This window comes from Tinamus guttatus, unplaced genomic scaffold (assembly GCF_059628265.1).
Source record: "Tinamus guttatus ecotype Peru unplaced genomic scaffold, ASM5962826v1 Tinamus_guttatus_pri_ptg000497l, whole genome shotgun sequence".
Taxonomy (NCBI): Eukaryota; Metazoa; Chordata; class Aves; order Tinamiformes; family Tinamidae; genus Tinamus; species Tinamus guttatus.
Genome location: NW_028289031.1, coordinates 3,831,400 through 3,859,125, shown reverse-complemented (window position 1 = coordinate 3,859,125; position 27,726 = coordinate 3,831,400). Strand labels below are relative to the sequence as shown.

General features: G+C 43.3%; 1 protein-coding gene across 2 annotated transcripts in view; it reads left to right on the top strand.

Moving 5' to 3' along the window:
- NFATC1 (nuclear factor of activated T cells 1) overlaps positions 1–27,726 on the top strand; it is a 106,852-nt gene that overhangs the window by 59,830 nt on the left and 19,296 nt on the right. Inside the window, exons 7-9 of one of the 2 annotated variants that reach the window (XM_088533413.1) lie at positions 1,838–1,893; positions 3,141–3,273; positions 17,087–17,773. In XM_088533413.1, the coding sequence (XP_088389539.1) occupies positions 1,838–1,893; positions 3,141–3,273; positions 17,087–17,773 (876 nt within the window). Of the gene's footprint in view, positions 1–1,837; positions 1,894–3,140; positions 3,274–17,086; positions 18,175–27,726 lie in introns of those variants that run through there. The other variant, XM_088533414.1, reaches the window with a different exon arrangement.

Below are 27,726 nucleotides of genomic sequence, written 5' to 3'. Positions count from 1 at the left end.
CCTTTACAAAGCAGAGGTTCCTGAGCACACTGTGACTTTGCAAACGTGTGCGACGTCGTCGGGGATGTGTTCCTTGGCGAACTGGTTCAATTAATTTGGAAAGGGGCTGCCAGGGAGGGCTTTCTAGGGAAGGGGAAGGAGATAGAGGAGGCTGCTCGCAGACAGCAGATACCTCCTGGCTTGCAGAGTTTCGGTCAGGGTTGGGTTTTTTTCTCACTGACAGCTTGGAGGAAGCATCTGTTGGATAAATTGTGAAGTGATCCCAGTCCTCCTGAGAAGTCTGCTTCGATTCTGGCTCTCTTAAAAGGCAGCGTTAAGGAGGCCGGAGCACCGTGTGGCTAATCCTCCTCTTCCCCCACCCCGACGTGGCAGTGCCTATTGAAGGGATTCCTTTTCCAGTGTCGCAATTTGAAACATAGGAGGAAACCAAGGGCAGATCTGCTAATTGTTTCCTACGGAAAGGCCTGCCAAATTTGCTGGGCTGTTTGCGCCGCCACTTTCGCATTGCGCTGCTTTCTGTAGGTTAAAAAGAGATGGTTTTAGGCTGTAAAACAATCGCCAGTGCTAGTTCCTCAACAACATTCCTTTCACAGTAGGACAGCTGTACACAAAAATATTATTTACAGACATTTGTAATAAATCAGACAGTCCTAAATGCGTCACCTCTATCCTGGCCATGAAAGTGAGTAGAGAAGAAAAAGCGCATTCACTCTTTCACCTTTCCGAGAGCTGTTGTTTTTAAGGCAGGGCCACATCTATGTGCTGAAATTCAAAATAGCTAATATTTGCATTTGTATGTCCCAGTGCTGCAATAAATATACAAAAGAGATGACATCAAGTCTAATTTTCCCATTCATTCCAGTGGCATCTGACAATGGTGGGACTCACTGAGCGGCGTGCGTCTCTGCTGCTGAACTTAGACAGCAATCCACTTGCGGCCTTCCCAATGGGTTTCTGTTTTTCTAGGCCTGCAGAATGGAAAGCTTACATTTTGTATTATTTTTCTAATTTCTTTGCTGTTGAGTTTTGAAGCTGCAAGGAAGAAGAAAACTGTTATTGGCCAGTTACTTCAGTATCAGTGAGCCGGAGAAAGAAATGAATAGACAAAACTAATTATTTTAGGCTCCTATAAAACACGGTAGTTACAACTTAAATTTATTTTTGCTTGAAAACACAAATCCAGGACATCAGAAGGACCCAATGCACCACTGGAAGCAGCTCCAGAAAACTGTAGGTTTGATCAATTAAGTTGAGCTAAACCAGCCTTAAAGTGGAGTCATGGTTGTCAAAAGCTGTATTTCCCAGCATATTGCCTTTTTGATCCAAGCAGCAAAATTATGACAAACCAGGCCAGGAGTGTGTTGAAATAAAATACTGCATGGCTGAGGAGGTTCCTCAGTACTGCTTTTGTTTTGATTCGTTTAATATTAATGTCAAACACTTATATGACTTAATGCACGCATAGTGATCAAAAGACCTGATAGATACTAGTATTTCTGTCTGAAAATTTGGGAGGTTGAAGTATAGCACGGTTGCGTATTCCATTCAAACTAGCAGCAAAATAAAATCTCAGTGGCTTTGCCCCATCACAGTATTACATGCTATGGACTGTGGTTCCTCCCATAAAAAATGCTCAGTGAGATCCTGCAGCAGGTTACACAGATGGCTTTCTGTTTGGGGAAAGTATTTTGAGATCATCTCTTCATATATACAGTGCCCCTTATATCACTGAAGGTGGGTTTTTTTTTGTTTTTTTGATTTTCTAAATTTTTCTTCTGTAGATTCAGGAGAAGAAAGAAAGGACAGAACTAGATATCCTTTTTCTTTTGTCTTTTAGATGGTCACCATGTGTGGGAAATGGAAGCCAAAACCGACAAAGAAATGTGCAAGCCAGTAAGTCTGCCTTAAATATTTTAACATCAAAATGAAAAATATATATTGCCTCCTCTAGCACTGTTTCTAAAGAGGGATTTCCAAGACTTGGCACTGTGTCCCCTTTCTGAAACAGAACAAGTACTTAGGCCTCCCCTCCTGGAAATCTTTCTTTAATGGGAGCACAGGGTAAAAAGCCTTCATTGGACTCTATCCTGAAAGTAGGAAAGACCAACTGGAAAATATTTTTTCATTGTCCAAGGTGGGCCAAACCCATCTGCTCATCTTCTGTCTTGCTGGGCCGGTTCTTCTCTCCCATCCCAAAGCAATTTCTGATCATTTTCCCTGGCTTTCATGGATCTGCAGCAGAAGAAAAGGGAGTCTCCTCACAGGAGATCTGCCCCATGGTTAGAGAAGTGAGGCTCACTCACCATGACTATAGGTGGGAAATATGGCAACTATTTTAGCTCCGCAGCGATATGCAGCAGTTTGTTAGCTGTGATTCTGCTGGAGACATGCAGACAAACAGTTTCGAGACCTCAGTTGAAAGAAGGCCAAATGTTGAGCTTAATGTTCCCTTTTACTCTTTCAAAAAGTGCCAGGGGAGGTTTTGATGGTCACAACAGATTTTAGTGTTCACTTGTGTAAGCTGACAGCCAAGTTTTTCCTTAGCCTTATGCTGGAGCATTTGTTTTCTGACAGTGGAAGATCATCTCCACAATGCTCCTTTCTGTGGTACTAAATGTTCTTTTGAGATCGCCCTTCCACAGAAATTAGCCTGCCTAAGACTTCCTGAGTCGTTATGCAAAAAAAGACACTCAATTGTGGAAAATGGAAATATTTAGATAGTCATATTCCTGTCCTAATTCGCCTTGCAAAATAAGTTATGTTACAGCAAGGTATACTGGGGATGACCTGCCAGCTGCAGTTGTGCTTTCTACTGCCAAGATGTAGCCCACGATTTGATCATGGTGCCAGATTCCTGTCTGATGCAAGAGAGAGGGCTGTGTCCACACACAGTGAATTATTTGCTATCGACAGGGAAGATCTGTGAGCTAGGGGGTTGGTAAAGATGGAGTTGCCTGCCACGAGGACACCCAAGGCAGCAGGAGATCCTTAATGCAACTCACTGGTTGTCCGTGAAGGCCAGCCCACCACTCATGTGGCAACAGCTTTCCTCCTTGAGGTGTTCCTCACAGGGCTAATTGTCCAGGTTGTGCACATAGACCGCCTTAGTCATGCCCTGACTTTCTGATTTGTTTTTGCAGAACTCGTTGGTGGTGGAGATACCACCTTTCCGCAATCAGAGAATTACCAGTCCTGTTCAGGTCAACTTCTACGTCTGCAACGGAAAGAGAAAGAGAAGCCAGTACCAGCTTTTCACCTATCTTCCTGCTAATGGTAACAAAATATACTCCTTATCTCTGACAGTAGAAGCGAGAGATAATGATGCTTGCTTAGGAAGATGTATGATAATTCTTTAGCGACCTCCATAATTTGGAGGCATACCTGTGCTGTAAAATGAAAGTGAGAGGCAAAACGCTTTCTCCCTGTTGCCCACAGAAGACGGCTTCTCTATAAATTATTTTCTTTTCTATTGGGGATGGAGACTTGCTGCAACAAAGACTCTTTCTGCTTGTGGGAATTTAACTGTTCTTGGGCAAGCTCACACGTATATCCACAGTTTGTGAGCCTGCTGAGCTCTCTGTTAAGTTTCTGCGAAGCCTAGCTCTGACCTTGTAGCATCAGAGGGTATATTGCATTTGAATAATACTGCTGAATTCATACACGGCAGCGTGTGAGCCTCTGAGTTGGAGTCAGTGTGGGAGTTGTCCTTCTAGTCATCCTTCACCTTCCTCTCTCTCTAGGGCTGGAAATAGAGCTCCAGGCTAATGCCACTCTTGGGTGCGTGGATGATGTGCATGGAGATCAGAATGTTCCTCATAAAATGCTTAATGTATATGAAGTGTTTTGAAACAAGTGCGCCAGTTTATTTTGGAAGCTTATATTGGTAACTCTGCAGTTCCAATAAAATGCTCTTGCTAGTTGAATTCCAAGTAGATTTGTATGAAGATTTTAAAGTAAATTTAGAGTTTTTTTTTCTTTCATTTGAAATGTCTCTTTTTCCAATGATGCTTTTTTTTTTTTATGAAAATAGGAAAAGAGGAGTGATTTGATTGTTGTTGTTATTTTGAGGGGAAGTGAAATTAGAAAAATGATTAAGCTCATTTTTTGTAGACTTTCCAAGTGAGAATAGTCCTTCCGAGGGAAATCCCCACTAAACAATACTTGAGTTATGTCACATGACTCGAAGAAACCTGCCAACATTTTGCAGGTGAAATCCTATAAAATCCACATTTGGAATTTCACATGGTTAGATTACAAGCACTCCAGACATTTATCAGGTCTTTAATTTAAAATAAAATTACAGGAAAACCTAATACGGGTACCTGTCTGCTTATTATATGTGTGCTGAGTAGATATGCTTCACTAAATCAGCCTACTTATGCAAACTTCATCCCCAGTGGGTAGGTCTGCGTATTTTTAAAACCTGTTCATCCCTTACACTGAAAAGAAAAGACTTGTTATTCTCTTGCACAGTACTTTCCAGCAACAGAAGTCTGTCATAGAGGCCGACAGGCAGTGCCTTGCCACCCAAGCTACCTTCATAGGTATTTAAAATACATGTCTGTTGTTAAGTGCTGAATATAAAGCAGCATCTTGCCGCCAGGATTTGCATAGGCCTTTTTTTTTCACATTGTATTCTAAACCATAGCAGTAGTATTAGTTGTTGCAAGGTTGGTTTATAATCCCATTATTTTGAGTTTGAAACATCTGATGTTTGCTTGGTGCTCTGTGAAGTGATGGGAACAGCTACCTAGTGACAGGGAACAGAGAACCAGCCCAGACTTTATTCTGCAAAGACATCTTTAATTATGGTAATTTTTTGAAGCATTTGTGATCTTGCTGAGTTGGTTATACTGATTTAAATCCCTATGAAATCTTTTCACTTCGTTGCAGAGTGACCTGAAAGGACAAGTGTAAAACCGGAGTAGGGAAAGAAGAGCTAGGATTTAGTAGCAAATATGCCTGCCTTCCATTCCCGCTTGGTTCTCCACTCACATTCTCTTTACACATCCTATGTATGTGTATAGGTAATTGAAAAGAGAAATCCTACTTTCTTTGAAAGCGCTCTCAAAACAGTAGTTAAGAGTAAATATGCTTCTGTAGTCATGAAAAATTAATAATATTAGTAACTATTTATTTTCCCTGTGTTTGGCTGGCAGTTGTTTCCATTGCACCTTTTAAGGATGGATGTGATCACCCTGACTGCATATTGACAGACCACTTGCAGCGCCTGAATTCAGCCCTTTGAGATGCTGTATTCCTAGGAAACATTTTTAGGATGCTCTGTTTTATTTAATTTCAGTCAAAGGGATTCTTGCAGCTTTGCAGGACCTTAGAGAAAACCAAAGCTTAGCTGATTAAGGAAAAAAAATGGAGCCCACTACCAATATATAAAAAAAATATAAATGGGATGAGCGGTGCATTGGTTGAAATGGCAGTCTCTCTCTCTCTCTCTCTCGTTCAAACAAATCCCACAAATACAGAGGGCACGGGTTTTTAACAGGCAAACATCAGACTAATCCCCGGGGTAAGACGTGACTGTACACAGACGTTTCTTTCTGATTCTGTGCGTTAGAAGCAGTCAGGATGCTGCCGTTTCAATGACTACCACAACTCCGCAGATGCCCGGGCGCTGCCGGGGCTGCTCCTGGGGCGGGCGCTGCCGGTGCCCGAGCTGCCGGCCGCTGTTCCTCACCTGTAGCTCCTGTTTCTCCTCATTCCCTAGGGGAGAGCGGCCTGTGGATGCAGGGACTCGTGGCCTCGCTCATGGCACCCGCGGCGGCTCCGTGATGGGCGGCCCGGGACGGGGACAGGCGGCGGGACCTGCTCTCCTCGCGCCTGAGGGCGGCCGTGGGCGAAACGGGGGCTCGCCAGGGGAAGACGAGCTGCTGCCCCACAAAGAAAATGAGAACGAAAAGAAATCGCTGTAGAAGTGACAGGCTTGACTGCTCTAAAAATGAAAAGTTTAAAAAAAAATAAAGCAAAAACGAGGTAGAGGTTTTCAGAAGAAGGGAGACTAGGTCTGGAAACGGGGCTAGCTTAAGCCTTCGGTTCGCGACAGACTGTAAACCTAAGTACTCATAATCCACTTTTAATTGAAATTTTGAATTACTGGGCCAATTCTGCTGAATTTCAGCTATCCCCAAATCCTCTCTTTGCCTGTATTGTACATACCTGCCTGCAATGTCTTTTTTTTTTCTTTTTTTTTTCAGTATTGCTTCATTATTACACATTGCTGAGCAATTACATATCAGTTTTGTCCTGGAGTCTGCAGGCTTTAGGCTGTTGAGACTGCTCTCCAGACACGCCTGGCCCAGAAATACTAGTTTTCTATAACATTCTGGCATAGGGGACTCCACAGAGCTCACATGATAAGTACGAATGCAATTTGCACAGCCATGTCCACATCCCATTAGAGTATCCCAACACTAAGACCCAGTACCAGACACTGCAGCCAGGCGCCTGGGTAAAGGGGGATGAGCAGATGTGGGAATATTCCACTTTTTCCATCGCTCCACTGCTGCTGCAAACAGCATGCGGTAGGCTTCGTTATGCACAGCAGTGTGTTTTGGGAAACCATTAGTGAACCCTGCGTTGCACTGGATTTTCACCCTGCAGCACTTCAGGCGATTGCCGTTTTTCTCATTTTTGTTTGTGGCGGCTTTTCACTTTGTTTATATGCGTTTAATGATACCATGGGGACATATATGCCTTTCGCACAGGAGTAACAGTCCTCTGAAGTCACTAGAGATAAGCAGTAGCATTTGAGGTATGAACTAATCTGGAGAAGATGAAGAAGCTTGCAAAGCAACCAGATATGTATGCTGTGGTTCAAAATCCTGTGCTTTCATCTGCCAAGAAAGCTGAATGAGTTCTCCAACTCAGAGGCAAGAGTGCAGAAGATTTTAAGTACTTCCTTACATGATAATGGTTAGATGTTTCTTTAGTCATATTTCTTTTGAATAGGCACACCAAGACGAGGAAAGCTTGTTGAAGAACTTCTCTTTTGCAGGTGGGCACTAGCGTGCTCTATGATTTCTGTTATCTGATGAATATGAATGTCAAGAATGAGGAACGTAGAAGAGTTTTTCTTTGAATTGTATTTGGACAATTACTGATACTTGACAAAGCAAAGGCAGGCTAGTAGCGCCAGGAACTTTTAAATAAGATGGAAGAAGGAAAGTTGATGTAATTCTTTTACTGGATTGAAAAATACGCTTTTTCAAAGAGTTGATGATAAAATACTTCCTGTTCTCTGTTTCTGTCAGGCTTTCTAATTTTTAAAGCATTATTAAAAGATCATTTCCCTGCTGCTAGTGTTTATTAAAACGGCGTTGTTATGCTGGGAACTTTTGTTTTCACTTTGAGATGTGCGTTTCGACGTCTGCAGGGCCAGATTCCCAAGCGCGCAGCCTGTGCCCCTGCGGCCAGCTCTTCTGAAACGTCCTTGCCCAGGCACCTGCGTGAGCCCCCAAGGTGCTGAAAATCTGGCCTTTGGGACAAGTGGCTCAGTAGGAGCACAGTTCCCTCGGAACCGTGGGTACTGAAGTGTCCTGAAAACCTGCCCCGTGGTTGCTAGTACCTGATGATTGTTTACAGCATGGCAGTACGAAAGCGAAGAAAGTGCTTAGTGTGCTTCTGAAAATGGTGAGCGGTGCCCACTGTTTTCGTCAGCCTCGTATTAACTTCCTGTCTCGACTCTAAAATTATCTCTCGACTGCGCTATAGATGAGTGCGATCAGCAGTTTTCTAGCGATGACATTCTGCAGCCGCGCCGCTGTCTCACCTCACCTCTTCCGCCCACAGCTCACTTTCTAAGTTAAAATGCTACACTGGGCACATTAGTAGAAAACGAGAGAATGCGGACACAGAGCGTCGCCACTCTGCTGAGACACAGAGCTCCGCTTCCGCTGATTGCCTCCCGGCACCTCGAAACTCAGGATATTTGTGGAATTTTCACTTTTGAGGCCGGCAAAGTTGTTATAACCCAACTTTGTCTGCAAAAGTCTCATAAGATGGGACCGGCTGGGGGAGGAAAGGGAGCCAGGAGGCCCAAATGCAGTGTGTGTGATACAATCACCGCAAGCAGGGACAGTTCTGCCCTGGGCTCAGCTCAGGAGTGAGGCGGAGGTGCCGCGTGCTGCAGGCAGCTGCGGGGATGGAGCAGAGTAAGGGGCAGCCCAGCAGCATGGGGGGCCGCTAGGGACACAAGTGCCTGATGCAGGCAGTCCCTGTGAGCAGCCCGCTGAGGCCCAAGGCAGGAAAGTGGTTGCAAGTTTGGGAGCAGCTCGCAGGCCACCTGGGGAGCCAGCCAGAGCAATAGGCACCCAGATCAGAACGTGTGCATTGCTTGGAGACCTGCGTCAAACCATGGGTGCATTGCCAGGGCAGCATGAAAGCAGTCTGGGCACAAATGGGAGTCAGGTCTAAAGCCTCAGGACTGTTGGAAATGCTCCCATCAGCGGCTGGGAGCTGGGAAACAGCAGGGTTGCAGCTGGGTGCGTGGTAAAGGCCATGCAGTCCAGGACAGATCAATGCGGGGGAAGGATGGTTGGCCAAAGGGAGATTTTTTATCTTTTTTTTTTTTTTTTTTTTAGGTGAAAATATGAATCATGGTTGCTCATTTTTACACTATGTGCTCTTAAAGTTTATTTCATTTTGGCTGCAAGGTGGCTGATTGTTGCTTTTGACATTTAACAGGATAACAAAAAACATTGCTCACACTTTGTCCCAGTGACAGCCTGTTTTGGCCACCAGCCAGAGCCGAGCTAGCCCCATCTCATCTTTAATAAGAGCAGAATTTGCTTGGCCATGCCGTGCCCCATCTTACTCTATGAGACCAAAGAAGGAGCACTAGCTGGTGCGGTGAGGTCTCTCTTACAGCAGAGCTGCACATGTACTAGATAGAAGACCCTGGATATATGTGACCAACAGGCCCCATCATAGCAGCAATGGCCACCACTTCCAGCATATAAACTTGTATTTTGGCAGTACTTCCCATTTCAAAAACTCCCATTCATAGGGCAAAACCCAGCCTGTAGCTTTGATCCCTGAATCCCTCCAGATTAGCATTTCTAGGACTGCCTCCCTTTGCATGCATAGGTTAGCAAGGTTGGGGCTTCAGGACCTTCCAATTAGCTTAAAAGCCAAAAGGTAAAACTTCTGTAAGGGAGAAAGTGGTATAGAGTTACATGGGCTGGATTACAGGAGATGTTTATTTTGGTTCTCCTCAAGAGGCTGATCGCCATAGTTAATCTAGTGCTGTGATTGATCTGAAAGGGGATGTTGTTCTGGTGGCTGCTCTAGATAAAACACTCAGGAGAAGACATGCGTGGCTGGCTGCGGGAGGGACAGCATCCGTCCCTGAGGAGGAGGAAGGGGAGTCTGCTGGAGCTGAGGTGGCCAAGAGCAGCAGGGTTGGAAACATTCTGCAGAGAGGGTGTAATCGGTGCGCTGGGAGGCAGCCAGGTCTCTGGACAGGGAGCTCTGCGTGGGCTGCCTGCAGCTGCTCATGGACTGGGGAAAATACGTGCTGGCAGGGCGGGAGAAGGGAACCACCGCCGGGCCAGCGAGCAGTGCGCTGAGCAAGCCGCGGTGACTGCTGTGGGCCGGCGCCAGCCACCAAATCCCGTGAGAGAAAGAGAAGCCACGGTAGGTCAAAGTGCACGGTGCTCCCAAGGGTATATAGTATATATAGCACACCACGTGAATTGGGTGAGCTAGTTAATTCCTCAGCTGGCGTGGCGAGGAATCCCTCCTGTGAGGACAGTCGTGGGGCAGGAGCTCCGTGGTGGCCTCGGCTTGGGGACAAGAGGCTGCAGAAAGGCCGGCCGGCCCCACACTGGCTGCTGCCCTTTGGGGCTGCTGCCCGCAGCCGCCGTTTTCCCATCACTAGCTCCTTGCTAGGAAAGCAGGAGCAACGTCAGAGAGGCCTGAGGGCGGTCCAGCAGTTCTCGTCAAGAGACAGGCTCTCAGTGGGGGATGCTGGTGTTCGGTTTTAATCCTTGTTAAGCTGAATGAGCCTTCTCCTGCATCACGAAGGAATATTGGTCGTAAAGAGAGATGATCTCAAGAAATCCTGGTGAGAGAAATAGCATTTTTAAGACTAATATGGTTGAGTCTGGCCTTTAGGGCAAACTCGTAGGTTTCAGGTTGTGTTCCAACAGCTCAAGCCATGTCATCTTTGACTGCAACTGCTTCGTATAGGCAAGGAGACCAAAGAGATTTGAAAACAGAGGTGTTTTGTTAAAAAAAAAAAAAAAAGGGTAGGCATAGCTGCAATATGCCTTGCAAATCTAGCATTTCTCCTTAGAGGAGAAAAAAATATCTTGACTTAATTTACTCTTTTCAGTATTGTAAGATTTAATAAGGTAGAAAATGAGTCAAGTCTTCTAAAAAAAATTCCTGTTCAATTCAAAGAAATACCATGTGTGTCTTGTCTCTTGTACCAACACACAAACCAAATATCCTCAGTCTATCTTCCTCTCTTCCCCATCCCGTTTAGCAGTGTGTAAACCAAGTTGCCATATATAATGTTTAGTCGTCTTATAAATATGTATTGAACACTCTAATGATCCAACAGCTGTTGATAAGCATTTAGTAATTGAGTTACCTGGAATCTAATCAGATAATGGCACTGTCTGAGATTATAGACTAAGACGTATGTGCTAGGCTCCCATCCACCTAAATGCTATTCTTATACAAAATCATGCATATGCACCCAATTCCATAAAATTATATACACACAAAAACAGCAGGAGCAGGCAGACAAGTGTTGGAGGTCTGTACCCATCCTATTGCCCAAGAGAAGTTTCTTGGAAAGTGGTGTTGCTCTTTCCGTGGAAGTGGCCAGGAGGGCTCTCCTATCACACCAGGATACCACAGTGGTAATTAGGCAGAAGTCTGTTGGATGCTCTGTTCACGCGCTGGCAGCGGAGGGTGAAGGAGTTCAAATCCTCGTCTAGATAAAAGCTGCTGTTTTACATGAACGCTGCTTACAGCTTCTTCGCAGCTTGTGGTTCCCTCTGTTTCTGACTCACTTGTGCTCTGATACTATTAACCATGAAGCAATGGTCTCGTATTGCTTGGCCTTTAAAAAAATGCTTGGGTTGTGTTGCTGCCCCATGAAAAACACCCACTTGGTGGCTCACATGTCAAAGGGCCCCTTTAGTAATTGCCTCAACCCTAGGGTTGAGGAGCTGTCCCTTGATCATGGAGATTGCAAGTCCTTTGTAACCTGGGCGTGGAGATACATTGGCAGGGTGTTTGAGAAGGTTTTGCCCGTGTACTGCTGGTCTGATGGAGCCAAACATAGGATTTCAGTTTCTGAAGGACCGTCTTGCTCTTGGTAAAGACTAGGGTGTTCTCTTTGGCTCAGAACTGTCATGCAAGGAAGGTTTTCAAGGGCACAAATGGGATTTAGGAGCTCAACTCAGTAAAGACGATTCAACCATCTAATTCCTCAACTCTCTTTGGAAGTCTCATCCTAAATTCTTTACCGATTATGAAATGTTTATTCCAGAAGCTGAAGAAACGTGTGCATGTACATGATGAAAAAAGTAGTGTTTTGATTTTCATATGCTAACCAAAATCTCTGCACTGGTGCCAGAGGACTACATCATAGTCTGCACCATGAAAGGTGGCTATTTTGTTTGATAGCTTCAATCAAACTAAGGACGCAATAAATATATTTTAGTTCCATAAATGTCTGCATTGATAATGCCATGTGGAAATGTGGGTTTGTTAGTTTAATGTTAATCAGGATAAACATCTGTATAATTTATATGATTATATCTTCTCAGTTCACATATTTTAATAGCAAACAGGGGAGGGGGCGGGAAAGAGGGTTTAAAAACCCATCTGGCTTGCTCAAGTGTAAAAGCAAACAGGCTTGTTAGAATTGTCAAAAAAATATGTATAATTTATACTCAAGCACTCTCTGAGGCACTGCCTCCGCTGAACGTGTGTGATATATTGTTTTTCTTCGAGGCTTGATATATGAACGTTTCACCTGCTGGCACGGCCCTTCACTCAAAGCGGGGCTCGCGGAGCCGGCCGCAGAGTTTCTGTGGCGCTCCGGGGCGCACAGAGGGCCCTTGTCCGCGGCCCGGGCCTCGGCCTGATGTCATGGCCCTGGTCTCGGAGCAAGAATTGGTGGTAGCTGTGATTTACGGCCTCTGCTGCCAGCGCGGGGCCCTCAGGACTCCCTGTGAAATCAGATGACATAACGACACCAGGCCAGAGCCCGCGAGGAGATGTCGTCAAACCGTTTAAAAGCAATTAGTGCGGATTAAGTTGCTTACCGAGCTAATTGGGAACTTTGAGCGACGTCACGCTTTAATATTTGCCGTTGAGGACAGTTGCAGGTCGTCCGTTGGCCAGCCGAATGCGCTGTGGAATAGCAAGCACTGACAAAGTCGCTGTACGACCACGTGTGCGTTTGTTTTTCCTGTTCATAGGAAGGGTCTGATCCTCCAATAGTGCCGGGTCTCTTAATGAGTGGTTTTACTTCTGAGTCTACATAAAAATCATGCACTGTCTTCTCTATTGACAATTTCACACACTTGGACTTCATTGCTCTAATTTATTGCTGGCAAATCTCAGTGTATTGCACATTCCATATTCATTTTCTATTCTAGTCAGCTGAGAGTCCACAGAACTGAGTGCTATGTCACCACCACAGAGCAGCTCTAAGATCGAATGTGTATTACCATTTGATGTGGCCCTATTAAATTTAAAAAATAGTCCAGTTTATACTAGAAGTGCTTGCAAATTCTGAAAGCTGTAGGGTTTGTTGTTGTTGTTGTTGTGTGGCTAAGAGTGTCTCCCTGAGCTGGCAGTTTTTCACAAAGTCTTTTAAGATGATAACTGATTTTAAATATTTGAGCTAGAAGTTAGCCAGGTTAATACTCTTCTCTGTTAAATACTACACTGTATACATGTTACACTGTGTAACATGTTGCATCTCCCAGGGTAAAATACTCTCTTCTGCAATTAAATGGTGGCAAATGTTGATAGGCTTTATGACAGGTGGCTTCTTGTGGCTCCACAGGGATGTATCTGCAAATGAAAACCATTTTTCTAGCCTCAGGTTTGCAAAGGTTTGAAGTTAATCTAACATGAGTCAATAGGAAAGTGGCAGTGTTAATCCGTTACTGCTGATTTTCCTTGGCTACTCTGAAGGAACCCACTAGACCAGAGCCTAGATTGCGCCCTGATAATGTCCGTAGGCCCTGAGGACCGTGTCCTTAGTTGCTGTAAATCAGTTAATGCTGTTTTTGTCCTCGCTGAAGAGCTTGGCCCAAGGAAGGGCAGTGAGGAAGGGAACAGGGTCCATCAGGAATCCAGTAGCTGTATTACGCGCACAGCAAGAATTTTGGCTCATTTGAGTAGACACTGTGATGGTAAGTAGGTAGCCAGCGCCTGGTGATACAGAAGAAGGCTGTGCCAATGTTCTTGCATTGGTTTCAGAAAGTTTGCTTTGCAATACACAGAGGTCCTGCTTTGGGCTCTGTGCAGTCATTTGCAAAGTGAGTGTAAAATCCTGCTTTTTTAAAAAAAGAAGAATATAAGCTTTTTTAAAAAAAGAAGAATATAAGATGTTTTATGTCATCTTTGGGCACAAAGAAATTACTTTCTAAATGACCAGAAAATCAAACCCAGAGCTCATTGGAGTTCCATTTGAAAAGTATCAGCATTAGCAAATATTTTTGGCCTTTGTTATTTCATTTGGTGAAGTTACATAGGCTGGAGAGAGGCAGATACCGGATAGAGTGTCATAAATATACTGTTATCTGGCATTATGTAGTAATTTGTGGCATATCTGTCTTCTGCAAGTCAAGTAGTATAGTTGTTCCCAAAAAATACTAAAGCTGAGGTCTGGTCAGAAAGTGAAATGTTAATGTCAGCGTTTCTGCTGACATACTCAGCTTTGCAGGTTTGATTCCAGATCATCTGGGTCATTAGTAATGTTGCAGGTTTGATTCCAGATCATCTGGGTCATTAGTAATGTTTTCTCCAGGAAAAAAAAATCTTACAGAGCCTTGTTCTGCAAACTGGTACGCTGTGAAGACATTTACACTTGTTTGAACTGCAGTGAATGGCTGTCATCCCAGCTTGGTAGGATCCATACATTCATGCTCCGCAGTGCTAAGTGACGAGTCAAACTGTGAGGCCTTGAGAAGTCAGATACAAATCCCTTTGCAATTTCAGCATTGATACCTTTTCTGTCATTAAGAATATACATCCTACTGATGAGATTAGCAAGCAATATTTAGAAACAACAACATTTAGAAAAACTTCAGAAAACCACACTGAGAAAAGCTATGGACACAATTCAGTTGAATGAGTTTAAACCTAATACAGGTAGCATCTATTCACTTAAGAGACATTTTGCTTGTCATCACATGAAGTAACTGAAACTCAGTGCTATCAGTTCAGAGCAATGCAATGAGATGGTGTAAATCAATGTCACATAAAATGGAGGTACTACTTAATCTCATATCCCTCCTTGTTTCCCTCTCCTGCTACCAGCACACTATCAGAGCACAGGCTATCTTGAGTTAGCCTGACTGGTTACTATGATTAACACCAGCACCTTTTGGTTTTGCCTCTGAACCCTGAATTTGCTGTCAAGGGTAGCCAAGAATGTCCTTGATTGCTGTCCCCACATCCAAGAGAGTCCTTGCCTGACCTGCCTGGGGTCATCTCCACTCATCGCGGATCCTTCACCTGGTACAGAGTAGGACTTGCTTGTTATCCTCAATTTGTTGCTGCAGCTATGTGCAATGGCAAATAGAAACTTAATTTACAGATTTCCAATGTCTGGGGCCACCAGCCTGACCTTCAAATAGATCACTGATAGCATTGCTTTAATAAAGAATAATTTTAAAGGAAAGGGAAAAAAAAGTGGCTGATATACCTAGCAGCAAATAAGTGCTATAGAAGGGCTACTAAAAGTGGTCAGCCTGAGATCAGGAATATATCTCCCTTAAAGCTTCATGCCTCTGGCCTGCATGCCATGAAGGCAATAAGCCTACACTAGGTTATAACAAGTAAGACAACTCCAGGCTTTATTGGAACTGAATTGCCAGTGGTAGAACTTGGAATTATTTAGCACAGGTGTTTCTATAACAGTGATATATTGGGAAAATTCAGTGTTCAACAACCATCATATTTCCAGCTGTGCTGTGGTTAGTGCTAGTACAGTGATCCTAATATAAAACATGTGAGAATATTTGCTAGCTCAGGAACTTGTTAAAGGTATTTTCTTACAATATCTGAGCTGCTATGTTTATCTAGGTGCGTTTCTTTGGTCTTGCATTTTCTTAAAGGGTGTGATATTGGTTTTACAAAGCTGTCACTGAACCTGGAATCTGCTTTTCTGCAACCAAATGCATTAGTAACCATGCTAACTAGTGTGCAGCACATGAGCAGGTGAAAATAAGATTATGAGGAATCCAATGACAATCCATTATCCTTAGAACATTCATCTTGAGCAGCACCTGTGCATCTGTTACAAATACAGACACATGTTTTTACTAGGAGCGGTAGAAAGCTTGAAGCAAGTGTTGCAAGCATCTACATGTAAAAGAACATAAAAGGAGCAAAGTTAACAAGAGGCTAGAGGGCTGTAAAACAAGGGTAGTGAAGTGCACTCACCAGCAGCAAAATCTGTGAGTGTTAAAAGACGTTTTATATGTGCACATGCACGCACGTGCATTTTGAGGGGTTCGAAAGACTCATGCACAAACATAACAGTACGTGGCTTGAGCATGCTTGAGGGTGTTTGTAGAACACATTTGCAAGAACAAATGCAGCAGAAACACATGACACGCATGTGCTCTGAGCTGAGTTGTCTGAATATGTTTTATTAACAACTTTGTGCCATAACAGGTCAGTTATTTTTATATTCTAACAGAAAATCTCTGATACCACCGTAAATTTCCAACAGTGCCCTCAAGCTGTGACTGTTCCTGTGGATTTCTTTCTGGAAAAGAAGACACACTGTACCATACATCCAAACTCAGTTGCTCTATGTGCTACAGTTAAATCTGTCTAGAAAAAAAGTACATATGCAGCCTGGTTTGGCCCTGCTGTTTATAATTTTCCTGATACAGAAAGTGGGTGTCTTATACCTGTGAACTGCATATTCCATGGGGGAAACAGGAAAGGCACTTGCCTCTGATCTGTGAGGGAAAGCTGTTGTGAAAAAGGTGCTTTGATTTGAGGAAGACATTCTTCTCTGGTTGGAGAAAGAAGATATTCTTTTTCATAATTGAGCTGATGCTAAGACTGTCATTGTGTCCATGAACCAGTAGTATGTAGAGGCCTGCCTTGACTGGTCACTTAGGCTCTCCTTTGGGTGGAAGAAGCAGAGGTCTATTGTAGGAGTCATTCTTTTGTGGTAGGTGGATATTGAGTTAATATTTTTAGGAGCTGGCGCTAGCAGTTCCAGCTTGGAATCGCTGAGAGTTGGATACAACTTGCTGCATATTTTACACCCATTGGCTGGTTAGTAAGATTAAACACCACCATGTAAAAACAAGTAAATCAAATCCTACTCTTAAAAAAAAAAAAAACCCTACACATAATTGAAAACTTCTTGTTCGTAGTACTTTGTCATTTATCTTCGCCATTTTACTTTCGCTGAACTCTGAAAGCCCCATCTCTACCTTACTATGCTCAGCTTTATCGAACACAGGCATTTATCAAATGGGCCATCAGTAGCCGGAGAAATGCAGTAGTATATCCAAGTTAAAATTCTTGCTTTGATTACTACAAATCCATGGAGCCCTTGGGTCCAAGGCTTCTACTGAAGCACAGCTATTTGCAAATAGATTTTTATAGCACATTAGTGCTGGAGGAGAGTCCAAAGAAAATAGTCCTTTTCAATATTAGAACCAGCTGTGACTTTCTTGTGCTGATGACTCATTCATTTTTTTTATAGGGTGGGAGAACTAGGCGAAAGACACACAGAGTCTTATTCAAGACGTTGTTTGTTTTGCAAAGGGTATCCTAGCCACAAGCCAACTTGATCATACCAATATGCAACTCATGTTTATTTAAAACTTTTTTCTTTTAACAGTTCCAATTATAAAAACAGAACCCACAGATGACTATGAGCCTGCTCAAACCTGTGGACCAATGAACCAAGGCTTAAGCCCTCTCTCTAAGCCGTACTACAGCCAACAGATCATGATGCCCCCCGACCCTGGTTCGTGCCTTGTGGCTGGCTTCGCCTCCTGTCAGCAGAGAAACGCCGTGATGACACCTTCTCCCACCGCAAGCCCCAAGCTGCACGACCTTTCCTCCTCTCCTTACAAGTGCATCCCCAACCCGGGCCACGGCCACCTTGGACTTCAGCAGCCCGCTGGAGGTGTCCCCACCATACAGGAAGTGCCAAGGTCTATAGTTGTGCACCCAAGCTCTCCCGAGCAATCATCTCACATCATGCTGCAGCCGCAGGTGAGTCAACATCTGAGCAGTAGCTGTCCCCTTGGTTACCAACAAACACTCTATCCCAACAGTCCCTCTTCTCCAGTTCCATCTGTTACCCAAGAGCCAACCTATTTGCAGTCCTGCAGTCCAACTCATTCATCCATAATGGGTCAACAGCAGCAGCAACTGCCGAAGGTTCACAGAAATGAGTCTCCAACAAACCAACCACTGTCATTGCCAGAGTTGCATGAGGAAAGTAATCATAATTTGGCCCCTATTCCTGTAACGATCAAGCGAGAACCTGAGGAATTGGACCAGATGTACCTGGACGATGGTAAGTCTTCTGCAGCTGTAGAGGTTTGCGTTCAACCATGTTGCTATATCAGTGAGTTCTTTTAACCCCAGCTCCTTTTGAATCCCAGTGGAAGAAAGTTCAATTAACAGCCTCGTGGAATGGTGCAGAGTTTTGCTCGGATATTCTCTATATGGGAACGTCTTCTTTAATTTTGTTTGGAATAATGAAATCAAGTTATTCAAGCATTAAAAGCTGTTAGTTACTGTAGAGCTAGCTGCATGACCAATAGCTACATTGCAATAATCTTAACCGTATGGTCTTGGCTTACGCCTATGCCAGTGACCTGTGGAACTGCAGTGATAACATATTTAACGTGTCCCATCCATAGGGCAGTGAAACTTCTCATAGGCAAATCTGTTCACTGGAACTAAATGATAAACTACTCTATTTCAGCTGAGAAAGTTCAAATTAAAAATGGAGGCATATCTTTCAGTGTAATTTTTCAGCCTCGTGGCATCTGATGTTAAGGCTACTGTTTCTGTAGTTCTGACTGTGGATTTGCTGTTGCCTGCTTCTTTTTTAAGTTTGTAAGATTTTATATGTGTATATATATTCTACACGCACAACTGCTGTTAAAATGGTGCGATGAGCTTGTCAGACTCTAGTTTCCAAAGATTTATTAGCTGAAAATAATAAAAGAGGTAATCTGGAATTTGATTATGTGACCTCACTGAGCTGTGATTTAGCACTTACTGCTAGTTTCCCAGTTGTATTCTGAACCCTCACGTAATGCAGTATATGCAATCCCTTTCAATAGCCATGTAACTTTATATAACATACCGTGCTACTCGAAAAAGAAATGCCTTTGAAATGGCTGCATTCAAACTCACTGGTGCCAAGGAGAAACATCTGAATATAATTGTATTTCAGGGAGAAAATAAAGACAATTCAAGGTCTAAGGAATTTTCATAATTAGGAGTTCATCTGACTGAAATTTTGCACAACACATCTTTTTGTGACAAGGTTTTCTTCCTATAGCGTGTATTCTTACCCCATATCTATGCTATGAAGAGCAAGATTTCAACAAAAAATTTACACAAACCAAAACAAAAAGCCATGCCTAGATTCTGGATAAGAGAGAAACCAGAAGTTATTCAGGGAGGGAAGAGATTACAGCTAGAATCCAAATCTAGCCTACTTCTAGAAAAGCACAAAGAAAAGAAAAAAGAGCACTCTAACTGCCTTACCTCTCCAAAATCTAGCAGCCACTTCTCTTGCAGTATTTGCAAAGCTGCCTGTGGCTGGTCTCTACCAGACGGTTGGGACTGTGGGTTGAGTGGTGGTTGAAGCTCCTCAGTGGTGTTGACTCCAGAGTTCTCCTGGAGAAGCAGAGGAACTTGGCTGTTCTGTGTGCTGGAGCAGAGGTTTAATTTTTTTCAGCAAATATTTTCTCTCTGGCAAAACATAAATAGTTTAGTCCTACCCATCTCCCTTTGCTCCCCTGTTCTGGACATGCATCACAGCAGCCCTCTGAAGCAGAAGCAGTTGCAGAGGCTCCCGTGTACACTTACCTGGGTTTGGGTTGAACTTGTTCTTACCTGGAGTTGAGACTGAAGTGCTTTTCAACTATCCGAATCCAGATAACCTTCCCTTTCCCATCTGGTGGCTATCAAAATCATTTTGTGGCTGAGCACCAGAACTGTACACCAAGCAAAAAAAAAAAAAAAGGAATGGACACAATACTCATGGTAACAGTAAATAATAGAAAGCAATTAATTTATGTAGTTTCAAAAACTCAACACCCCTCCAAAATTGGTAGTAGGTTATAGTTGTACAGGCCCTCGAGACAAAGGAAATTTTCCCAGTTACACCACTTTCTCTATCTTAGAAGCATGCCGGAGGAGATGACCAATCTTTATTCTTGCTGTTGAGGTAGATGTCTTCCTGCACTTACCTCTGTTCTTTGTTTTTTGTTTTCCAATTAATTTACAGTATGGTATCCATTTGCTGCCACTTTTAGCAATTTATTACTACTTATTATTTTGATTACACTTCGCACCCTAGTGCCAACAGGCAGTAAATATATTGCTTCTGAATAGTCATTCTGTCTCAATAAAAATTCCCTTTCTCATGCTCAGCTCTTCGCTGTGGAGGATGATGTCTGGGCTTCCTCCTGCACTCGCAAAGGGCGGTTTAGCCACTGCAGCCTAGGAGCAGTGTGATTCCTCCTGGTGTCTCAGCAGGTGCTGTTTGCTCCATAGACCTAGTGCCTTGGTACCAGGTGCTGCCTCATTCAGATTTCTGGTGCTAACTGTGGAATAAGGCACATTCCTGGGCAGGAATGGCTGTTGCAAAGTTGTTCTGATGGAACAGTTGGCTGATTTTTCATGTGCATGATTTTTTGGATTAGGAACTTTTAGACCTTTGACATTGCTTCCTGTTAGTACTGTATTCCTCTTTAAATGTTTCCCTCGTTGGAGAATGGGTAGGCATTTCTGCTTTGTGATCATATTCTGAAAATCTGAATTCAAATCATTCTAGTGAGTAAGGACAGTAAGTCTTTTATATTTTTAGTAGATTGCTGCAGCATTTCTTTATGATGTGTTGTTTCACTGACTCAATTCATATCCCTTCACATAGCATGTTTAAAACTCCTTTCAATTTTTATTAAACTGTGGCATATGTGAACAGTATGAAAGCCAGTTAGAGATAACCCATAGTGTACTGCTTTCTTTCCCTTTTACTCTAAATCTACCATTCCTGAAGTAATTTTAAAGTAAGGCAATGTTTTAATGGCATTAAAAAATACATTCTGGAAGCATCAGTAACTTCACAGTGCCCTCAATTTATAACCTCCAGTATTACTTGAAGATACCTGTGAAAAATGTAAGCCAATCATCTAACATACTTTGGGACTACTGAACAAATAAAAAATATCTTAACTGGTTATGGCAAATAATATTTGGTAAAGACTTTGGTTACATGTTTACCATTTTGGGCAGGTTTGATTTATGTACCTAATCCACAGTTAGTAATCTTGGACCAGGTATAAACAGATTTTTTTTGGTTTTAGCCTGTGGGATCAAAGAAATATTCATTCCTTTTGGTTTGGAATGTATCCAAATATAGAGCATCTATACTGCAGAGTTTTCTGGAAAAAAAGCAGTCAGTGAGTTTATATAAATATATATTTTGTATATGAGATTTCTCTGCCTCTGCAATGGTGGGCAGCTGAAGCGATATAAAGGGAACACCCAAAGAGGCTTCCATTTTGGCAAACAAACGTTAGTCTTGGCCATCTTGTTTTAAATCAGAATCTACAGTAGCCACCTGGACTACTCATTAAGTGGGCTCTCCATTTCAGTATGTGAGTATGTGATTCAAAATGTAGAACATACTTGAAACTTAGGCTCTAAAGTGATATCTGATATGACAGTGCTCTTGATATTGAAAGGTATCTGGCTTGTAGACGAGCACTCTTGTTTCAAATAATTCTGAGTGAGTCCAACCTCCAAGCAAAGACTATGACTGACTCCTTCTGCCACTTTCACAGGGATATTTGATGTTCTGCTTAAAAGCGCAGTCTGATGAAGCAACTGAAAAATGACATTTCTGCCTGGGTCCCTTTTGAATATGCTCCTCCCTTCTGTCCCTTAAACAGGGCCTGGTTCAAAGCTGTGCTAACCTATACTTGAAATATTCCTGGTCCTTTTTTGTTGACCAAGGCAGCTCAGGTGTTTTTTTTTCCCCTCCGCCCCAAGTACAAGGCAGAGGAATATGATTTCACACAGCTTTCAGGATGCTCAGGCAGCCTGGGGACTGGCCAGGCTCACAACAGGAGATGTTAAAGGTGACTCAAAACTATCCTCCTTCTCCCCATTTCCCTTTCCTGGACCTAGTGCAGCTTGGGTGGAACACAGAACTGAGCTCCAAATCTTTATTTCACCAGGATGGAGAGAGTTCAATTAGACATGCTAATGCCAAGAAACATTTTTCAGGTTGTAGCTGGCACTCCCACAAGCTATTACATTCTTTACCTGCAACCGAATGACACTCAGTTGTGAAATTATTTCCTGCTATTAGAAACATCAAAGAAATAAGTTTTCATTGCAAACAAAAATGAAGCCATTTCGAAAAAGCAGGGGGGAAACACATTGGTACCAACAGGAAAAAGACACAGGACTTACTTTCTCATCAGATTTCAAGTGTACTGTATATGATGTGATTACATTTGATATTTTAATGCATAGAAATTAACAAAATTAGGTTTCAATGAAAATCAAAACATTATCCTGGAGGAGTCTTTATTAAAGCTATACTTGATTTATGGAGCTGAAGAAGCTCTCAGCCTCTTTAGACTTTGCCCACGTTCAAATCTAAAAGTTTTTAGATGAAATCCCAGCACACTGAAATCAGTGGTGAACTCCCATTGACTACAGTGGGGCCAAGATTCCAGCCTCAGTTTAAAAAATTGTTTTCCAGAACTCCCTGAGTTCTCTTATAGGTGCCAGAACTGGGATAACAATATCTGAAAGATAGATCTCTTGTCTGAAGTTTTGTATATTAATTTAGCCTCCTCCTCTCCACACAGACTCTTTCATAAAGATTTGGATTTGGATCTTGACTTGATCTGACCTATAAATCTTTGTATAGCAAGATGAAAATATATAGATCATAAACAAAAGTATCTGATGTTTAGATATGTGGCTAGCAGAAAGTATCAAAACCACATCATCATCTTTTTGAAAACAAGGAGGCTTTTGTTCTCGTGATTGTCTTTGCACAGCTGTGAGTTTTATAGTGCTGTGCCAATGAATGCACCCTTTGCAACTTTTATTTTACTCTGAAAAGGTAAATTGGGAGCATTAAGCCCCCAATAAGTATGTAAAAGTGGCAAAACCACAGGTAAAGTGTTACTGAAAGCTGCAGCCCTGCCAGCCATTTCATTTTAAACATGGCTCTTTTAAAAATAACTTTTGCAGTAAAAGCTGTAACTCCTGGATGTAATATGAGCTATTGCTAATGTCATTCCCATGAATTGCTTACAGTGTTGAACTGTTAGATGTCTGACAAGTCCATATATCTCCTATACAGTATATATGAAAGTTTTTTGCCTCTAAACCATATGCTTTTTTTTTTTTTTTAATTCCTCCATATTCTTCCAATGCACGTGGTTTGGTGATATAGTTTATTTGAACAGGAACTATAGCAGACAGAATTATTCTTCTGCTGAAATGTATCCTTTTTCATACATCTCAGCTCCATGATTAAAGTGATTGGCTCTTGAGGCATTAAGTTTAGTCTGCTGCTGCCACAATTATGCCTTTGAAAACTTCTGCGTGCACTCTGAGATTTCCAGTAGTCCAGATGTCATTAGAACAACATGCAGGTAGTCTGCAAAGTCCAGTAACACTGTCTACACTTCAGTCTGGCTTGTGCGAGCTTTTCCCTCCCTCCCTCTTGGCCTAGCCTCGCAGCTCGGGGAGAAAACAAATAACTTTCCTCATGGAAAGTTTTACTTAATCTGGCTCGGTGCCCGGATCTAGACCCTCCTCGTTTCTAATGATGATTGAAAGGGTACACGCTACTGTGATAAAACATGCTGAGTCGTTAACATTCGGGACATGGGTTGGATGCGATGAGTAAGGGAGGACTGAAGTAATTCACTAGCGTCAGGGCCTTGGTGGCCTGGCATGTCCAGGGTCCTGGGGTGTCCTGTTACACCAAACCGCACACCCTCAGCACGTCAGGGATGAGGTTTTGCTGCTTCTGGCGGGGTTTTCTTAATTGGCTCTCCTTGCAGGCTCATCAAAAGAAAGTCTTTGTGTCTCAGGCTTTCAAGGAAGAGCCTGGTCCCTTCAGAAAAGCCCTGAGTGCCTCCACGTTCCTCTGGTGGCTGTGGACACTTCACGGGGCACTGATGGGGAGCGCAGGGAGCTGGCAAAGCAATGGAAAAGCAGGAGAAAAACAGTAGTACTTCATAGTGTTTTGATGTCGCAGAGATTTTTTCGTGTTGGAAATCCATCATTTCCTTGGTGTACATTCGTATGCACACCTTTGCGTTGAGCGTTTCCAGTCATTAAGTGTGCAGCCGAAGCCATGATACACCGCCTCTTTTGGAGCCAGCGCCAGCTTCTCACCGCAGCCCTAGTCCTCCCTGTGCGGTTAACTGGGGAAGAAGTCACTTCTCACTTCCAGGTCTGATTCATTCTCTTATTTCCATAATAATGGATATTGGCACTGCTGTTTCAGATGGTAAAGGTTTTGTGGGTTGTTTTTTGTAAGTTTTCCCTGGCCGTCAAGGGAGAAGAAGTTGCAGTATCTGAGCCTTTGTAACATTTACATCTGCCTTTAAGCCTGGAGGGGTGCCAAGGAAAATATGTGGCTTGCAGAAGCCCCAGCTTTGTGAGAAAGCTTTGTTCAGATGCGATTCATTTGAGGAACATGTTTGTTTGAACCGCTTCTGCTGAGCCGTGCACAGTCGGCTGCTCAGGTGTTGCCGTGCGGCTCGTGCGCGGCCCCGCTGCTCTCCTGTCTTGACCCGTCTTGGCAAAACGTTTCGGGGGGAACTTGCGTCCTGAAGATCCAGGGAGCGGAGGATCGTGCAGGCGCCTGCTGCTTCTAGGGAGGGTTGGGCAGCGCCAACGCGCGTGCTCGGCGCAGCAAACGCGGACGTGCCGGGAGGAGAGCTCTCACGAGTGAACACGGCGGACGGCGTGGAGCGCTAGCAAGCGGTGATGCCAGGAGAGCACCAGCGAGAGCCTTGCCCCCGCTCCCGCTTCAGTCAGTAACACGGCTCCGTTTGGGTTCCCCGGGAGCAGCAGCAGGCGTACGGCTGGTGGTTGAAGGCATAATAGCTGCATTCATTGAGACAGAGCTGTTGAGAGACACTCGGAGACGGAGCCTTTCTCAGAGACTGCTGTGTGGCACAGCCGATTGTGTCGTCTGCGTCTGCCGGACAACCGGGGGGCTTCCGGGCCTGGCGCTTGCAGCAGGCCTGATAGCAGCTTGACCATCGCCGTCCTCGACGGGCTGTGTGATAACCTGGCTCCTGCTCTTTCCTCTTTCCCGAGGAACTAACATTGATTGCTGCCTGAGGGAGAACGTGCTTTCCACACTGGCCTTATCTCTGGGCTAGGAGGAAGCTTATAAAAAACCCGGCCCCTCAAAATATTCTCCTCCTCCGCAACTAGGAAAGTCTGCAAAGTCAAAAAAAGTTTTAAATCTGTAAGCATTTGGTAAATAAGAAATATGGCAGGGAAATCATTGGCCCGTTGCTCACTGGAAAGCCAAAGCCGGCCCAGCCCTCTGCCTGCTTTACAGGCCTGGCTTTGTCAGTAGGTCTTTTAAGTTTTCCGCAGCTTTTTAAGCCCTCTGAAAGACATATCAGAAGGCAAAGTGAGACGGTGCCGAAAGTATACAGAAACTCCTCAACTGTCATCCCTAAGCATATGAATTGCAATTTGAGCATTTATAGAGTCTTGAAAAGCATGCTACAGGCTATCAAAGTCTGTAATTAATGGATTAAATTCTTTGGAATGTGGTTATGACTTGAGTCTTCCAAGCATCACGTGAATATAAAAACATTGTTCTCCTGTCTTGACTTTGTGCAACTAAACCATGATTTTGTTGCTTAATTTTGGCCATTCTGCTACCATATGAGAATGCAGAAGGTAAGATATCACTCTTCGTGTCTATGCTGTCTAAATTCTACTTACTGCAGGTGAGGGCTCAGTGGGTGCTAGGGCTAAACGTTTGTCCCATTTTATAACTTCTGTGATATCTTTGCAAAAATGCAATAGATGATACTATTTAATCTAGACACGGTGACAGCAGCAGTCAAGCTTTTTGCTAATGCTCCAGAGAAAAATATGTATTTCATTGCTATTTTATGAGGAAAATCTGCTGCAGTCTGCTCTGGAAATGGGAAAGATGCTATTTTGGGCCAAAAGTAAAACCTCCAGAAGGATGAAAATACAAAATATTCATTGTATTTTTTGTTTTATTTCTATCTTGTATATGCAAATGCATACACATTATCACATATTTATATATGTATGTGCACTTATATATAATGGAATATAAGACACACTTAGCACAATAATTCTTTTGCTTATTTGAAAGTGTGTGGTGGGTGAGAGCAATGCCTGTGTCTTCCATTCATGCCAGACTTCCCTGGAAATCCTGCGGAGGTCTGCTGAGTAAACTTCTCTGAAAGAGGAGGTCAGGTGGCGAACCCCATCCTATCTATGGACCTTCTGTCGAGTTTAGGCAGTTTCCAAACCGCAGAGCTCGGTGGAGCTCTGAACTCTGGCCACATGCTGTGGAGCTGCAGTTGTGACTGTTGCTGAATGGTTTTCAGGCATCTGAGGGTTTGTTATCCAGCTATTTTTTGGAAAAGAGAAGCAGCTGGTAAAGATGATGTCTTCATTATTAATTAGCCTTTTTCTTCAATCCTAAATGTAGTAACTGTTTGCTCCATGCACTCCAATTTAGACTAAGCTCTTCACTCGAAGGCTTTTACGTCAGCGCATCTGCATGAACCATTAACAACTTCCCCTCAGCTTCCCTTCGTAGTAATTTGTCATGGCACTAGTAGTAGTGGTAAGTTGAAATATGTTTCTCAATCTAAAATGAGTGTGTGTGAAATTGTCATATGGAAAGAGGTTAGCAGAGAAACTGCTTCTGATTTTTTTTTCAATTATTCACACTATTGTTTGTATTGTTTCTTTTGAGAAATTGTGGTAAGTTTTTCCCCAGCTCATTAACTGTTTAGCCCTTGCACAAGGCTATACAGAGTTGTCCCTTGGGTCACAGTAATAGAAGACTCGTAGTGGTGCTTCCGGAGTTGCTAGAATTGATGCGACATAAATTCAGGCATTGCGGAAAGATCTGATGGCTCTTAGCTCTAGATACTTCAACCACGCACTGCACCAAGTCTCCCTGAAAGGCTGTGGCAGAGCCACTAGCTTTGGAGGTAGCTGTCTCTAATCTCCTAATTCCTACGTAACTGTGAAAGTGTCTTTAGGGATTTTTGTTTTTATTCTCACTTAAAGTGTGTGGTAAACTGACTGGATAGCTCACAGTGAAAGAAAAAGAAGAAAAACTGATTCCAGGGCAGAAAATCTCACGTGTGTTAGGGATAATACGCTTCTGGCATCAGTGGACAATCAAGGCAGCAGTGGTGCTTCAGAGCACTTTTTAGGAGCTCACCCCCTGGTCCCAGAAATGCAGATGGACCTTTGCAAGCCACATAGGAATTACTGCAGAGTATTTAAACTGTAGGCTCAAAATCATAAATATTTTGTCAGAGCATTAATTGGCAGGAACCTGCAAAGCTCCATTGCTGTCATCAGTGAAACTGTGCAGGGTTTTGCCCGATTCAGCACATAGCCAGAATTGTACTTTGCACTTTGTAATTTGTAATTGCACTTTGAAGAGAGGGGCGTAGACTTGTCTTCTTGCAATCCAAAATCCCAACTATTTCAGGAAAACTTAGAATATTTAAATTTTAATCATAACACTAAAGTCCTAGAGAAGAAATAGCAGTGCTGGAGTTTAGGAATAAGGTTTGCCAGATGGACATGCTGTTGTGAAAGCATATGCTTGCATTATTTTAATTTATTTAGTTTATTTATTTATTTTAGTTTATTTTTGTATGATTTTACTTCTGCCGCCTGGCTTGTGGGTTTTTTTCCTATTTTTCTTTTTCCTAACACTAAATGAGGAAGCCGTTGAATTAGTGTGTATTTGCTGGCAGAACGAAATCGGTGTGATGAGGCTCCTGAAGCTGCAGTCAAAGTAGGGCTCTGCCCGGGGCTGCTCAGGGACAAGGATCCAGCAAGGGTGAAGGATCAAGTACTTTCACAATAAATGCAAGCAATTGCATGCATCTACATGTGCCTTCTGCTTGGAGAACAGAGAAAAGAAATGGATGCTGCAGCATGGTTGGCACACATTTTAAAGGTTCAGGATTAGGATATGGGATTCTA